The sequence below is a fragment of the Eleutherodactylus coqui genome, chromosome 6 (genome assembly GCF_035609145.1).
Source record: "Eleutherodactylus coqui strain aEleCoq1 chromosome 6, aEleCoq1.hap1, whole genome shotgun sequence".
In the NCBI taxonomy this organism is placed as follows: Eukaryota; Metazoa; Chordata; class Amphibia; order Anura; family Eleutherodactylidae; genus Eleutherodactylus; species Eleutherodactylus coqui.
The window spans coordinates 8,294,814-8,309,081 of record NC_089842.1 but is presented as its reverse complement, the minus strand read 5'-3'; the positions used below and the strand labels follow the sequence as shown (position 1 = coordinate 8,309,081).

The following is a 14,268-nucleotide window of genomic DNA, read 5'->3' as shown; positions in this document are numbered from 1 at the left end:
TCGCTCTGACCCCCGAGATCGCTCTACTTTCCATGTTTCCCGGCCCTGTTTCTAGGACCAAAAAAAGCCTTTTAGGCCACTTCATCATGGCCATGCGCCACATCATCTCTCAACACTGGAGACGGGGAGGGGCGATCCTGAGGACTGCATGGGTGGAGGCGGTTGAACACATTAAATATATGGAGGACCTCCGGAACAGCAAAACTGTGCAAAACCAATCCGCAGCTGGGTCTCGAGATGCCTGGGTGGCCTGGGTAGATTTTAAAGGCTCCCCATCACTTCTCAAATGGCTTGCTGACAGTTCTCTATAGACAGAGAGGAAAACCTAACTGCGGGGCGCTGGGTTCCCCTCCTAACTCGCCCGACTAATCCCTCTAACTCCCCTCTTCCCAGCATTAACATACGCTTAGCGAAACTAGGAGACAGCCAAACCCTCTTCCTTTTCCCTCCTTTCCCCCTTTTTCCCAGTTTTTCTCTCTCCTCAACCCCCCCTCCCCCTTTTTTTCTTTTCTTCCTCTTCTTTTCCTCTTTCCTCCCCCCAACACTCTTTGGGGTATATCATTGTGTTTCTAATATAATGTTACCCACAAAATTTGCTTGCAACGCACATCACTTAATCCCACGGGGACAAAAGGGAATGTGGAAGCGATGGTCCCTGAGTGGCGGGCATTGTGGGCGACTCCCTCAGGAGCTTAAAAGTTGAAACCAATAATTGAAAGTAAATGTCTCTGAGAGGAAGAGACCTCCATAGAAATCGGGAACCAAAGACCCCGTGGCCCACATAACGACACTATGGCCTAGACGGGTTCACCCCTACCCAATAAAAACCTTGAATATTAAGCTCCTGATATAAAAAAGTGGAGAGGCACGAATCCGCAACAGCCTGCGACTCATACCGCGCTACAAGAAAAGAGAATGACACCCTGTATGTTCAAGTATTACTCATTCTATCGCAATGTTGTATTGTTGGCATAGAAAATCAATAAACACATTTTGAAAGAAAACGCAATCCTAGGCAGACGGCCGCGTGAAATCACGCACGGAAAACAAATCGCGGCATGTTCTATCTCTGTAAGGTATCAGCTTCTGAGCCTACGCCATCCACAGGACGCAAGTGTACGCCCCGGCATGGGGAGGGCATCCAGCCGCAGCACCTGCTCACAGAAAACACAAAATACAATAAGGCGGTTTGTGAAGCTGGCGCGAGTCTCCCACCTGTTGCCCTTTGCCAATCTGACCTCTATGCGCCGCCTACAGTAGATGCTTCCGCTCACCGGACTGTAAACGTGGACACGGCCCCCAGAATTACCTGACGAAGCTGTAGATTTGCTGCACGTTCAGACTGCCGTCCTCGCTGTTCCACAGCGCCAGCGATATCAGGGTGCAGTAGTTGATGGGAGGACGAGGCCATGTTTTACATGGAGCTTTTGGTACCTGGCTGCCGACTCTTCGGAGGGGCGCACCCGGCGGGCTGGAGGCAGACCAGCGGTCGTATTCTGTACACTGGGGAACAACAGATAAAGAACCCAACATTGAAGACTTCTCCTAATTTTCCAGATACAACAAGGTAGATGTGATACTAGAGGAGCAGGTCACAGTAAAAATAGGATGAGGCTTTACAAGGGGTGTGGCTTATACGAAAGGGGCAGGGCTAAATATATTTAAATCCCCTATATTAAAAGGAATTATCCAGTTGTCACCTATTGATGGCCTTTCCACAGGATAGGCCACCAATAGTAGAATGGTGGGGGTACGACACTCAGGACCCCCTGTGATCAGCTGTTGAATGGCCTGGAGCACACATACACATGCAGGAAGCAGACAGATCCGTTCCCATTGCAGTGGCCAGGATTGGTATTTTATAGAAACTTTGTCTGTAATACCAAGCCTGACCACTACAGTGGGAACGGAGCTGCCTGCTTCCGGCAGAAGTTTGTACATGAGTACACCGCCCCAGAAAACCGCTAATTGGCAGAAGTATCTAGCAGCATACCTCCACTCATCTATTACTGATGGCCCATCTTGCAGACAGGCCATCAATAGTTTACAACTGCACAACCCCTTTAATATCAAACCCCTGATCAGACCCGAAATTACATTTCAACGCCTAAAACAGATCCACTAAGTAGATTCAGACCCCCTATATTTATATTAGACCCCAGACCAGACCTTCTAAATATAGCTAGGCCCCCTATATTAAAGGGGCGGTCTGGTAACTGGACAACAATCCCTGAACAGATGTAACTGGGTTAAAATAACAAATAAGAGGCTGCAGAGTCACTGCCCGCTCTGCTGGCATCAGCGATCATATCCTGGGCGCCATAATGCCAGGATTTCAGTGTAGTACGCAGTAAAGTCCGTTCCTGTGAGAGCGCCGAGTAGGTGTGAGGAGACTGAGGCCAGGCATGCTGCTCTGGGAAACTTGGTATGCAAATAGTACAAAGCCTCTGCGGTGCCACTGAGAAGCAATACCCCACCTGATGCCCATCTCAGGCTCCTCACCCAGCCAGAAACCTACTGGATACTCGTGAGGGGCAACACCCCCCCTTCCCCCCAAAAAAAGGTAGCAAAAAAGGAAGAGCAGCAATCAGTTATTTTACCGGTTCACCGGTGGAGGTTAGAGCTTCGTCGTCAGAGGTTGAGCAATCGGCATGAGGCCGGGCCTTGGCATCTGGACTGAAGGTAGGGGTTGGGTGAGGCTCACGGGGTGGATGCACCTCAGGGCATGGTATTACAATGTTAGGGTCCACAACAAGCCATAGGGTGGGCCGAAAAGGGCTTTCTAGAAGGAAAAAGTGAACGTGCATTACTCCTTAGGAAGCGAGATGATTCCCATCTCGACAAGTAATTACCTCGGGGGATAACAGGATAGGGGATAATCTGCCAGTCGGTGGTGGTCCAACCACTGCGACCACCACTGATCCATAGAAAACATGCCTGGTGAGTCAAAAAGGTTTGACAGTGGTGGCCACGCATGTACCCCGCTCACTTCAGTGGAACCAACAGAAAGTTCAAGCACTCCACCATCACCAGTGGTCCCACTGAAGTTAATAGTGTGCCGTCTCTGCCATCAAAGTACCAAGTTGAGATCTACCAAACTGTTGACCATTTGAAACAAAACAAAACCTGTGGATCAGTTTTTGAAAACCCCGCCCACTTGTACCAGAAAGAAATAACACCAGTGCATTAAATTCAGCAAGCGGCGGACTTTCAGATCTCCAGCGTGTCCAGTACAATGCGGGGTTTCATCCCTTCAATGTATTGCGGTGAGATCCACTGTGAATTTGAGGCGCAATCCACAGTGAAAAAGGCATGAACCCCCTGGGGATTTTGGAATCGCTGTGGATTTGCAGCAAGATCCGCGATGGGTCGTGTGGACCCGTATAGGACAGCCTTAGTTTTCGTGGGACCATACACAGATGTCAGTATAGAACGACCATCTGAAGGCTCTCTGGAGCCGCGGCTCCAGGTATATTTGTGACTGTTCTCAGTGAGAGAAACCAAGTAATCCTGTAGATATGAGACCTTTTAATGGCTAACAAAAATACATGATGTTACAGCGAGCTTTCAGGATATCGCCGCCTAGTTGGATGACGCATAATTATAACATACTAAACACAAAACATTTTTGCGGTCCCGGACATGGCATAGAGCTGATGACGGTTATCATACTGAAGGGCAGCTTCAAGTCACAGCGTCACAGAAGAATTTGGGAGTATAAGTTTATGGCCATGTTTGACACCCTCAAGAATGGAATGAGCCTCAGCCCGGGCTTCTTGCATAAGTGGGGAATATGAAAAGTCTGAGGGAGGTCAAGACGGGTGTCCCCCTCCCAATCATTTTATTCTTTTACTCATAGGAATTCACAAATTGATTGTAAGAATGTTTCCATCCAGTAGGTGGAGCTGTTGAGGTTGTATTTCTATCTTCTTATGTGTGCATTAGTGATAAGAAACATCATAAAACTGTCGCATTCCTCAGCTCAGTGAACTGATTCAGTATTTGTCTCTTTGCTCAGACTGTCTTGTGTTTTTTCAAGTCTCAAATTTCTGTGTGTGAACATTATAGATCAGGAGGAGCGCCCCCCCTCCCTCCCTCTACATCTGTATGTTATAATTATGTGCCATCCAAACTAGTATAATTCATTAACCTGACAAAGGGCATATCCCGAAAGCTTACTGTAACATCATGTATGTTTGTTGTCCATTATAAGGTCTCATATCTACAGGATCACTTGGTTTCTCTCACTGAGAACAGTCACACTTCACTCTACTGGCGACACCGGACCAAACCTTTTTTCATATATCCAGGTATATTTTACATACTACAAGCTCTCACAACTTCCACCATCTGGCGATCATTACATGCGATCTGCTTACTCGCTGGAGACTCTTCCTCGGATTTGCATGGTGACACTTCCATGCTCTGACGTCTTCTTAAGGAGCGTTGATCTCCCTTCTCATCAGCACCTTGTCGGGAGAAAATGTAGTTACAATACAAAGCCTCATCTTTTGGCCAACACAAACACAACATGCCAAGAGCTACACGTGCAAGACTATTCCTGCCTTGGGGCCCTTTTACACGCAAACTATTATCGGAGGTGGGGTGACTGGGGATCGTTCTGGCCCGTCCACCTCCATTCACAGTACGCAGGCAGTTGTTCATAAATGAGCAGCTTCCTGTTTACACGGCCGATCGGTCGTTCAGTGAATATAGAATAAAAGGGCCCCTACAGCGGCAACTGACTTCTATCCACCCTCCTGTAGAGCTGATCCAAGGGAAGGCCGACTCACATTGTCTAATATTTTGGGGCGATAATCCCCCAAATGATTGCTCCCAATCATTGTCTAGTATAACCATACGGCGATCTGATGAACGATAAGCTACTTGTTTGTCAGCAACAGAATCTTTGATGTTGACCTTAGACTGTATTCAGACGGGGAAGTTGGGGTGCAGCTGAAAACAGCTTCCAAAATGGCAGCTGAAAAACCGCGTGCAACTTTTTAATACATAAATAGCATTTTAAAAAAAGGAAAAAAATAACCATCATCCTGTCTCCCAAAATACAAAGTCAAGAAAGTGATCAACATGTAGTGTGCACCCCAAAGTGATATTGAAGAAAACTAGTTTGTCCGGCTAACAAGCTGCCCCACAGCCCCGCTGACTAGTTACTCCCTCTGGATACTGAAACAAAATATTTCTATGAAAAATGTTTTTATGGTACAAAAGTAGAGAAAGAAAAAAATGTAGCGGCATGTATTGTGACATGAGGGGATGAGTCCGGCTCGGGACCCCCAGCTCCTCTGTCACCAATATTCACTTAATGGGGTACTGCTAGGGAAAAGTGATATGGAAAAGGACCTGGGGGTACTAGTGGATAATAGACTAAACTGGAGTAATCAATGCCAGGCAGCTGCTGCAAAGGCTAATAAAGTCTTGGGGTGCATTAAAAGAGGTATAGGGGCGAAGGACGAGAACATTATCCTCCCACTATATAAGGCACTTGTCAGGCCTCACATGGAATACTGCGCACAGTTCTGGTGATCGGTGCTCAGGAAAGATGTCACAGTGCTTGAGGGGGTTCAAAGAAGGGCAACTAAACTAATACAAGGAATGAGGGGACTGGAATACCCAGAGAGGCTATCCAAATTGGGACTATTTACTCTAGAAAAAAGACGGCTAAGGGGCGACCAAATAACTATGTTTAAATACATGAGGGGACGATACAAGGATCTCTTCCATGATCTGTTTACACCCAGGACTGCGACGGTAACAAGAGGACATTCGCTACGTTTAGAAGAAAGCAGGTTTCACCACCAACACAGAAGGGGGTTCTTTACTGTAAGAGCAGTGAGACTGTGGAACTCTCTGCCTGAGGATGTGGTGATGGCAAAATCCATAGAGGAGTTTAAAAGGGGACTTGATGTCTTTCTGGAGAGGAAGGACATTATAGGATACAAGTCTTAGGTTAATTGTCAATCCGGGTATACAGGCAGGTAGGAACTATTAGGGGTTGATCCAGGGAACAGTCTGATTGCCATTAGGGAGTCGGGAAGGAATTTTTTCCCCAAAAGGGCTAATTGGCTTCTGCTCTTGGGGTTTTTGCCTTCCTCTGGATCAACAACACAGGAGGATAGACAGGCTGGACTAGATGGACATTGTCTTCATTCGGCCTTACGAACTGTTACTATGTTACACTCGGGAACACCTTACGACCCCAAGCTTTTGTTTTCTTGCACAAATCTTCTCATTTACAATAAATGTAAACCGTAAAACAAAAACAGCCACATCACATGACTCAGTTATCAGTGATGCTGCATATGTACAGAACTGTCCCAGACACGGTGGATGGTTACACAGCACTAATCCGATGAGCAGTAACGGGATCGTACCGAAGATATAGTGTCATAGGTGAAATAAAGTCAGGCCATTACACAGGACAGTCCAAAAAGTCTGATAACATCAGTGGAACCTCAGTCAGAGGAGACGACTGACCAACACACCGCAGCCACTCATACAGCCTGGCATCAACCCTGGCATCGTTCATAGTTACTGGTGAAATACCAATCCCCAAGAGCCAATACTCTGCAACCAACAAATAGACTTCCCTCCGGCGCACCGCGGCGCAGGACCACCCAACGAGGACCACCCAACGGTACCAAAGGTTTACAAATTCATGTCGAAACGTCCTATAAAAGTAGAACATTTTGAACAGTGGAAACATTCTGTACACGTTGAGTCCTGCGACCGGAGGGACATCTGGGGATTTCCAAGCAATGATTCATTTTTCTATAGTGTTGATTGATAAAGCTGAGAGACGCGGATTTGGGACAGACAGAAGGTCAAACATTGAGTGCACAAACTCCATGACCTCGCTCCAGAGAATAAATACCCTCAGACATGGCCCACTGGGTGTAGAAAGGTGCCCTCAGAGGCCTGGCATCTGAAGCAACGGTCCAAGGTAGATGTGCCCACCTTTAAAAGCTTAGCAGGAGTCTAGTAGATCACGGGCACCAATGACAGCAGGATAGTGGGAGTCCTCCACCGCTTCCCAAAACCTCAGATGTCAAATCAGGGATATCAACACTCCATTTTAAGAAAGCCCTAAGAAAAGGCCCATTTAGACAACGATTATCACTTAAAAGCTGTCTTTTGAGCGATAATCGTTGTGTGTAGCTGCACGGACATTGTACAGTTTTCGTTAAGCCGTCGCACATCGTTGTCTTTCAGCATGCTGAAAGAGAAAGATCAGCCTTATCAGCAATTCACAGCGGGATACAGCTGATACTATTGTTTCAGCTGTATACCGCTCCCTGATCACAGGCTGAGTATGAAGAACACAGCGGTCCAGCTCTGTTCTCCATACCCAGCACGGAGAACTCCGCTGTATAACAGCTGGGCGCTCCGTGCAGAAAACAGCTGGATGCAGAAGACAAGCGGGGACATCCCGCTTGTCTTTTACATCCTCCGCTCTGAGCGATCAGCTGTATAACAGCTGAATACAGAAGGCTAGTGGGGACACCCCGCTTGTCTTCTGCATCCTCCGCTGGTAGCGCAAGGAGATCACTCATCTTGCACTGTAAATGACAAAGCGACTTTTGAGCGATAATTGTTGTGTCTAAATGGGCCTAAAGGCTCATCAAGTAAATATAACTGTCAAGGTCTGTGGTGCTAATAAGTTTCTCAAGCTCAGAGAAGGCAACTACCAGTTTTAAGAACCCAAACGAAGCCCAAAACATATGCTGTAGTCAGAAATAAGATAGAGGATTGACATGTGCAACCCCAGATCCATCTCTGACCTGCGATAGGGATCATCTGAAAGGACATGAAACAAAAATCTGGTTCCCGCTTCAGCCCAACAGGTCGCACACGAGCAAGAAGAGAGGTAGGCAAGGCGTGGAGTCATCCTCAGTGAGCTATGGACCCTGGCGACCGTTTGTGGAGGGAGTCATTCGGAGTGAGGAGGGCTGAACCATATAGTAAACTGGTCAAACCCTCAGAGGAGCCCATGATGGCCCTAGCGAGATCCACCAAGGTCAATATCCAGCAGTGCACAGAAACTAGTTGGGAAGCCATAAAATCATAGAATAGGGGCAGCCGGACCGCCACTATGTCGAGGGGTGTGTAGTGAGGACACTGGGGAACCCCAACAGTAGGAAGACGGCAGCAGGCTGTCTGGTCTGTGGGAAAGTGTCTTTGGCAGTATTACCAGGTGTGAGAAACCGTCGCTTGTGCAAATAATGCAGTCAAAAGAGTGGGGTTCATATTCATGTGGGTCTCACAAGGCACAAATCTCAAGCTAGTTTCTCGGCCCTGTGAACCCGGCCTTAGAGAGTACCTGCACCTTCACCTTCTGAGAGCTTCTGCTCCGTCGGCTGCTTTCAGCTCCTTCCACAGACGGCCCCATATAGCACTTATATAGTAGTATGTGGGACCATCCTCAGCTGGAAGGAGCCGAAAAGTAGAAGTCCTCTGAAGGTGAAAGTGCAGGTAGTCTTTAGACCCTTAGTGACACAACCGGTTTTGGTCCTAGTGGCGCAATGATTTTTGGGGGATTTTCATCCCCCCATTTCAAGAGCCATTACTTTATTTTTCTGTCAACATGGCTGTATGAGACTCATCTTTTGCGCGGTGAGCTGTAGTTTTTATTGGTACTGTATTTTGGGTATTGTAGAACTTTCATAAATTGTTTTGAGAGCAGGAAGAGAAAACACCAATTCTGAAATTAATTGTTGGTTAATTATGCAGCATAAATGACTGTTACATTCTCTCTGCTGGACGGTCCGATTACGACAATGGCAAAATTATTATTTTTTTCGTTTTAACTAAAACCTTGTTTTGGAAATAATATATTTTTTCGACACCGTTGCAGTCACAGTCCCATAACCTTTGTCATTTTTCCATCCACAGAGCTCTGTGAGGGCTCGCTTTTTGCGTGAGTAGCGGTAGTTTTTATTAGTGCTCTTTTACGGCACATACAGCTTTTTGGGAAGCAAAACGAACAAAATAAGCATTTTGCCTTAATCTATTTTTTATAACACACTTTTTGCCGTGCAGGAGAAATAGTGTTCAATAAATCATTCAGGATGTTACGGATACGATGATACCGTGTGTGTGTGCGGTTACATTTATTTTTATATACAAATAGAGGAAAGAGCGCAAAAAAGGATTCTTTGTAATTTTCATTTTTATGTCCCAGCAGGGGTCTTGAACCAGAACAGCCATGATTGCCATGATAATGCACTGTAGAACAATAGCGATCAAAGGCAATGGGAAGCTGGGACACCAGTAGCTGGCGATTACATTGCGGAGGTCCAATGACGTAAAAGATGGAGAGCGACCCATCCACGTGATGCAAGTTTACGTCCTGGTGTGTAAGGCCTCATGTCCACGGGGAAATGTTTATTTTACATCCGCAGTGTTTCTCCCGCAGGCGGATCCGCGCCCCATAGGGATGCATTAGACATCCGTAGGTAGTTAAATACCTGCGGATGTCATTTTTCCCGTCAGGCGCGGATCCGCGTGTGGAAAAAAAAAATGCACATGCTCTGTTGAAGCCTATGGAAACCGTCCGAATCCGCGGGAGACCTAAAATCAGAATAAACTCACCTGCTCTGGACAATGCGGATCTTCCTTCCTTCGCGGCCGGACCTTTTTTCTTCTGCCCGGTGGATGTCCCGGGCGCATGTACGCGGCACGCCCCCGGGGTGCGAAGGACATCCGCCAGGCCGAAGAAAGAAGATCCGGCCGCGAAGGAAGGAAGATCCGCATTGTCCAGAGCAGGTGAGTTTATTCTGATTTTAGGCCTCATGTCCGCGGGGCAGGAGGGACCCGCTGCGGATTCTACATGAAGAATCCGCGGCGGGCCTGATTTTCCCCGTGGACATGAGGCCTTAGTACCACCGTGCCAGCGTCACATGGCGTTAAGGGATTAAAGAGACTGTCACTTTTAGTCCTAAGAGCTGCGCCCGGGGATGTAGGTGTTATACTTACCTCCCCTGTCGTTCCCCCAGTGCCTTTCTCGGTGCCGGTAGTCTGCGAAACGCATCACTCGTTTTCAATAGGACCTTAAAAGACATTGCCGTGCGCAGTGCATGCGAATACGATGCGAGGTTTCTCATTGAAATCAACCGCAGACACTGGCGATTCTCCGTCGCCCTTGAGAAAGATTCTATTATAAACAGAAGACTTTAGACTGATTTTTACATTTTTTAGCCCGCAGGGGGGACATAAATTTGCATTGGTTAGACCGCTCCCACTGCATGATGTAACGCGACACAAGCATGGCTTGATGGGCAGTCTGCAATGACAGCCCTGGGGGCTTTCAGAAGGCTGTTTGGGACCTCTGAACCCCCGAGTGGGGCATTTACAGGGTTAACAGCTGTGCTCAGCGGGAGTGCTGATGGCAGCTGTTGTGGGCGGGCCTCCGCTGAGAGACAACCAGCAGCCACATTATATGGCGCGGGATCGATCGACCCGCGATCCCCCTTCATACAAACCCCGAACCTCCAGGATGTAAGTGTAAAGCCAGGAGCATTAAGGGGTTAAAGACGTCCCCGACTGCATTCACTTCTATGGCCGACTTGTAAGACGTCTTTATAAACAAGCGGCCATTCTGGGGGTTTTTTGCACGCAGAGATTAGATGATTTTTGGTCCGTGACTGAAAACCACTTACACCCACGTGAATACGCCCTAAACGCAGCTCAGGCAAGATGGCGGCCCAGCGGTCACGTACAGACCGAATAAAAATGTTCTACAATCAGACAATAGAAGAGGAGTAGAAATATGTGACGTGTTTATCGCGGTCCTAATAAAGCAGAAAAATAGACGGTCCCCTTAATTCATGGCATTAAACTGTCAGCGTCACGCGACGCTGCAGGAATGACAAGCGTCAAATATTCCATTTTTGGCGTTCTCTCGGAACTCATCGCCATTGTTTTCAACGGGACCTTAAAGCCCTCGCCGGCGTACGAATACGATGGGATCTCACACGGACGTCAGTGGGAACCACAAGCCGATCCTCCTCCGCGGGAGACACAGAAGTGGTGCGAGGAATCGGTAATGAAAAACGCCTGCATCTACGTGTGAAACGCGATATCAGGCGAGTGTGAATGGCGCCTACATGTGTTGGAAAGACAGCGGCTGGCCCTTTCAAGGGAAAAAAATTTAGTAAGCTTTTTTGATCTTTTTGGCGCAAACCATTTGTACATTTGTCTAGCACGCTGTGCGCCTTAGTTGGGCCGGTATTCTGACTGCACCGCATGACTACAGGCAGGGGTCGGTCACATATGGATGCACCCCTCCACCAATAGGGGGCACCGCAGTCCTACCAAGGAGGGTCTGGTCGGTGGTGGTGCACTGCTGCAGCTCGTCCGCCATGTCCCAGTCTTCTAGCGCCGTTGACAGGTGAAGACTTCCATAGCGGCTTCTATCAGAGAAGTGCAGGTACATCCTGGGCGGCTCATTAGGGGGCTAGCAAGTGCTTTATAACCTCCCATGATTACCCACTGCTCACCTGTAGAGGAAGAGCAGGTGCTTTATAGGGTCACATGATGACTCACCCCTCACCTATAGAGGGCAGCAGGTGCTTTATAGGGTCACGTGATGACTAACCCCCTAACCTGTAGAGGGCAGCAGGTGCTTTACAGGTTCACGTGAGGACTCGCCCACTCACCTGTAGAGGGCAGCAGGTGCTTTATAGCCTCCCATGATTAACCACCCCTCACCTGTAGAGGGCGGTAGGTGCTTTGCAGCCTGCCATGATCACCTGCAGAGGGCGGTAGGTGCTTTATAGCCTGCCATGATCACCTGCCCCTAACCTGTAGAGGGCAGCAGGTGCTTTACAGGTTCACGTGAGGACTCACCCACTCACCTGTAGAGGGCAGCAGGTGCTTTATAGCCTCCCATGATTAACCACCCCTCACCTGTAGAGGGCGGTAGGTGCTTTGCAGCCTGCCATGATCACCTGCAGAGGGCAGTAGGTGCTTTATAGCCTGCCATGATCACCTGCCCCTAACCTGTAGAGTGGCAGTAGGTGCTTTACAGCCTGCCATGATGAGCAGCCCCTCACCTGTAGACAGGCAGCAGGTGCTTTATAGCGGTGTTCCCAAATTCCAGTCCTCAGGGACCCCCAACAGGTCATGTTTTTATAGGATTTCCTCAGTATCCCACAGGTGATGTAATTATGGTCGGTCCTCAGCCATTGCCACAGGTGACCTTACTGTAGAATATCCAGAAACCGACCTGCTGGGGACCCTGCTTTATAGCCTCCCATGATCACCCACCCCCTCACCTGTAGAGAGGCGACAGGTGCTTTATAGCCTCTCATGTTGACCCCGCCCCCTTACCTGTAGAGGGGCAGTGCGCCTGTTCACACCTCGTTGCGGCCTCCATCCAGTCTTCCTGTTTAAAATCCCCCAAACAGCGCCAGAATGCAATCCGAGCGGCATCTCAGCCATTAATGAAATAGACATATAAATCGGGGCGTGTTCACCTGATGCGCAAATGACCGTGCCCTGCGAGCGCAAAAAATGGAAGTAAAATACGAGTGCAGAAAAAGACTTGTTTCCAGCTTAAATATGTTGCGCCGAGGCATGCGCAATTGTGCATACGCCCCTGTGAAGCCGCCCTTAGTGTCACATGGGCGTAAGAATATTTACGTGCGCATTTGCATATTTTACTGCACTTTTTGCGCATTAAAAGAAACAAAAAAAAACAAAACAGACAACTGCGCTTTCTTTCGGTGAAATGGGCAATTAGTGTAATTATGCGGGAAAGTAGAGCGTGCTGCGGCAAACAATTGCACGCGCAAAACACGCTTATGTGAGGTAACGCACTGAAATCAAAGGCTTCAATCCACTGCGTATTTGTGTATGCATTTGTATGAGGGGCGTTACGTTTGTGCGTGTATCTTACTGTAGGGTTGCGTGAGCTTGTCCTGCGTATCTGCGTGCGCAAAAAAATCTCTGCAAGCACGCTATTAAAATTTAAATGGCCAATTAGGTTTAATATGGGCTAAGTGATGCGCAATACGCATGGCGGTACGACATTCAGTAGTCGTGGGCGCAGACAACGCCGTGACGGAACCCGTGGGATCAGTAGGTTCTGTTTATCTCATATTGCACACGTTATATACATGCGTTCGTGTAAATGAGCCCTAAAGAACATTTCACGCGGGATGAGACTAGTCGGCACGGACATCTCTGTGGCACAGTGTTATCCCTGTGAGGCTCGCGTTCCGTGCCTGTTAACATCCGCCCGTGTTTACTTCAAAACTAAAGATTAAATTCCGCGAGGGAAGCGCTTTCTGCGGCGCCATTCCGGACGTCTTACGGAAGGCTGCTGCGGGTCTAACAGAAGGAGATGGAATTCCGTAATTAAAGTCTCGGGAAAAAATGTAAGACATTCTGCAGACAATAAACGCAACAAACGCAGAACTAACTGACAGAATCTGCATTTGCGCTGCGTCCTGCGGACAATTCCGGCGCGCGTGACGGTCCTGGTCTCCCTCTATAGGAGGCTTCTGTTAGTTTCTGCCCTCCTGTGCTGATAAATCTAGCCGAGTCCGTCGCGCCATTCTTTCTGGCACAAAATGTCGCCAACGAGCTGAGACCTTTAACCTCTGCCAGCAGTCTTGGTTGAGGACGTTGTACCAGAATATGACGTTATCCGGTATCCACAGGGTATCCGCCAGATCGGGTCAAACGTGCGGCCTTTATCACAGATGTTTTAGGGTAAAAAAAAAAATTGCGTCCGGACTGCAAGTTAATAGGGAGACAAGAAGTGCGCAAGAACGGCAGCGTTGTGTTGGCTCAATGGCGTTTTCTTGCACCCCCGTTTCTGCACATCTCTACAGCAGCAGTTCCAAAACTGTGCTCCACGAGCGACAGTCAGGGGATTCCGACCAAAGGTCTCCGTGGTGGCGAACCTATGGCACACGTGCCAACAGCCACTCGCCGCAGTAGTGATTACCAGCTGGGGGTTGCAATTTTCCAGACCAAAACAAAATAAAAAATCTCACGCAGTGACGCTAATCCCGATGCGCTCTGACGTCAGTGTGCACCCGGGATCCTCCTCCCCTGAGTCCTCTCCTCCTTAGGCCAAGTGTCCACAGGCGATTTGTCATAGCATGATACGCGGCAATAAATCATACGCAGAGCACGAGCGACGCAAAGGATAACTATGGAAAGCGCAGCTCACGTTCAAAAATCGCGGCATGTGATGAACCTATCATTAAGATAGGTGGGATAGTCAGCTCCGCAAGAGAA

At 48.3% G+C, this 14,268-nt stretch overlaps 1 protein-coding gene across 1 annotated transcript in view; it reads right to left on the bottom strand.

The window, feature by feature from the left end:
* The window catches only part of FOXR1 (forkhead box R1), a 29,582-nt gene that overhangs the window by 9,628 nt on the left and 5,686 nt on the right, over positions 1-14,268 (bottom strand). The window contains exons 2-4 of the mRNA XM_066606127.1: positions 4,380-4,469; positions 2,601-2,782; positions 1,310-1,503 (exon numbers count right to left, since the gene is read on the bottom strand). Coding sequence (XP_066462224.1) covers positions 1,310-1,503; positions 2,601-2,782; positions 4,380-4,469 — 466 coding nt within the window. The remainder of the gene's footprint in view (positions 1-1,309; positions 1,504-2,600; positions 2,783-4,379; positions 4,470-14,268) is intronic.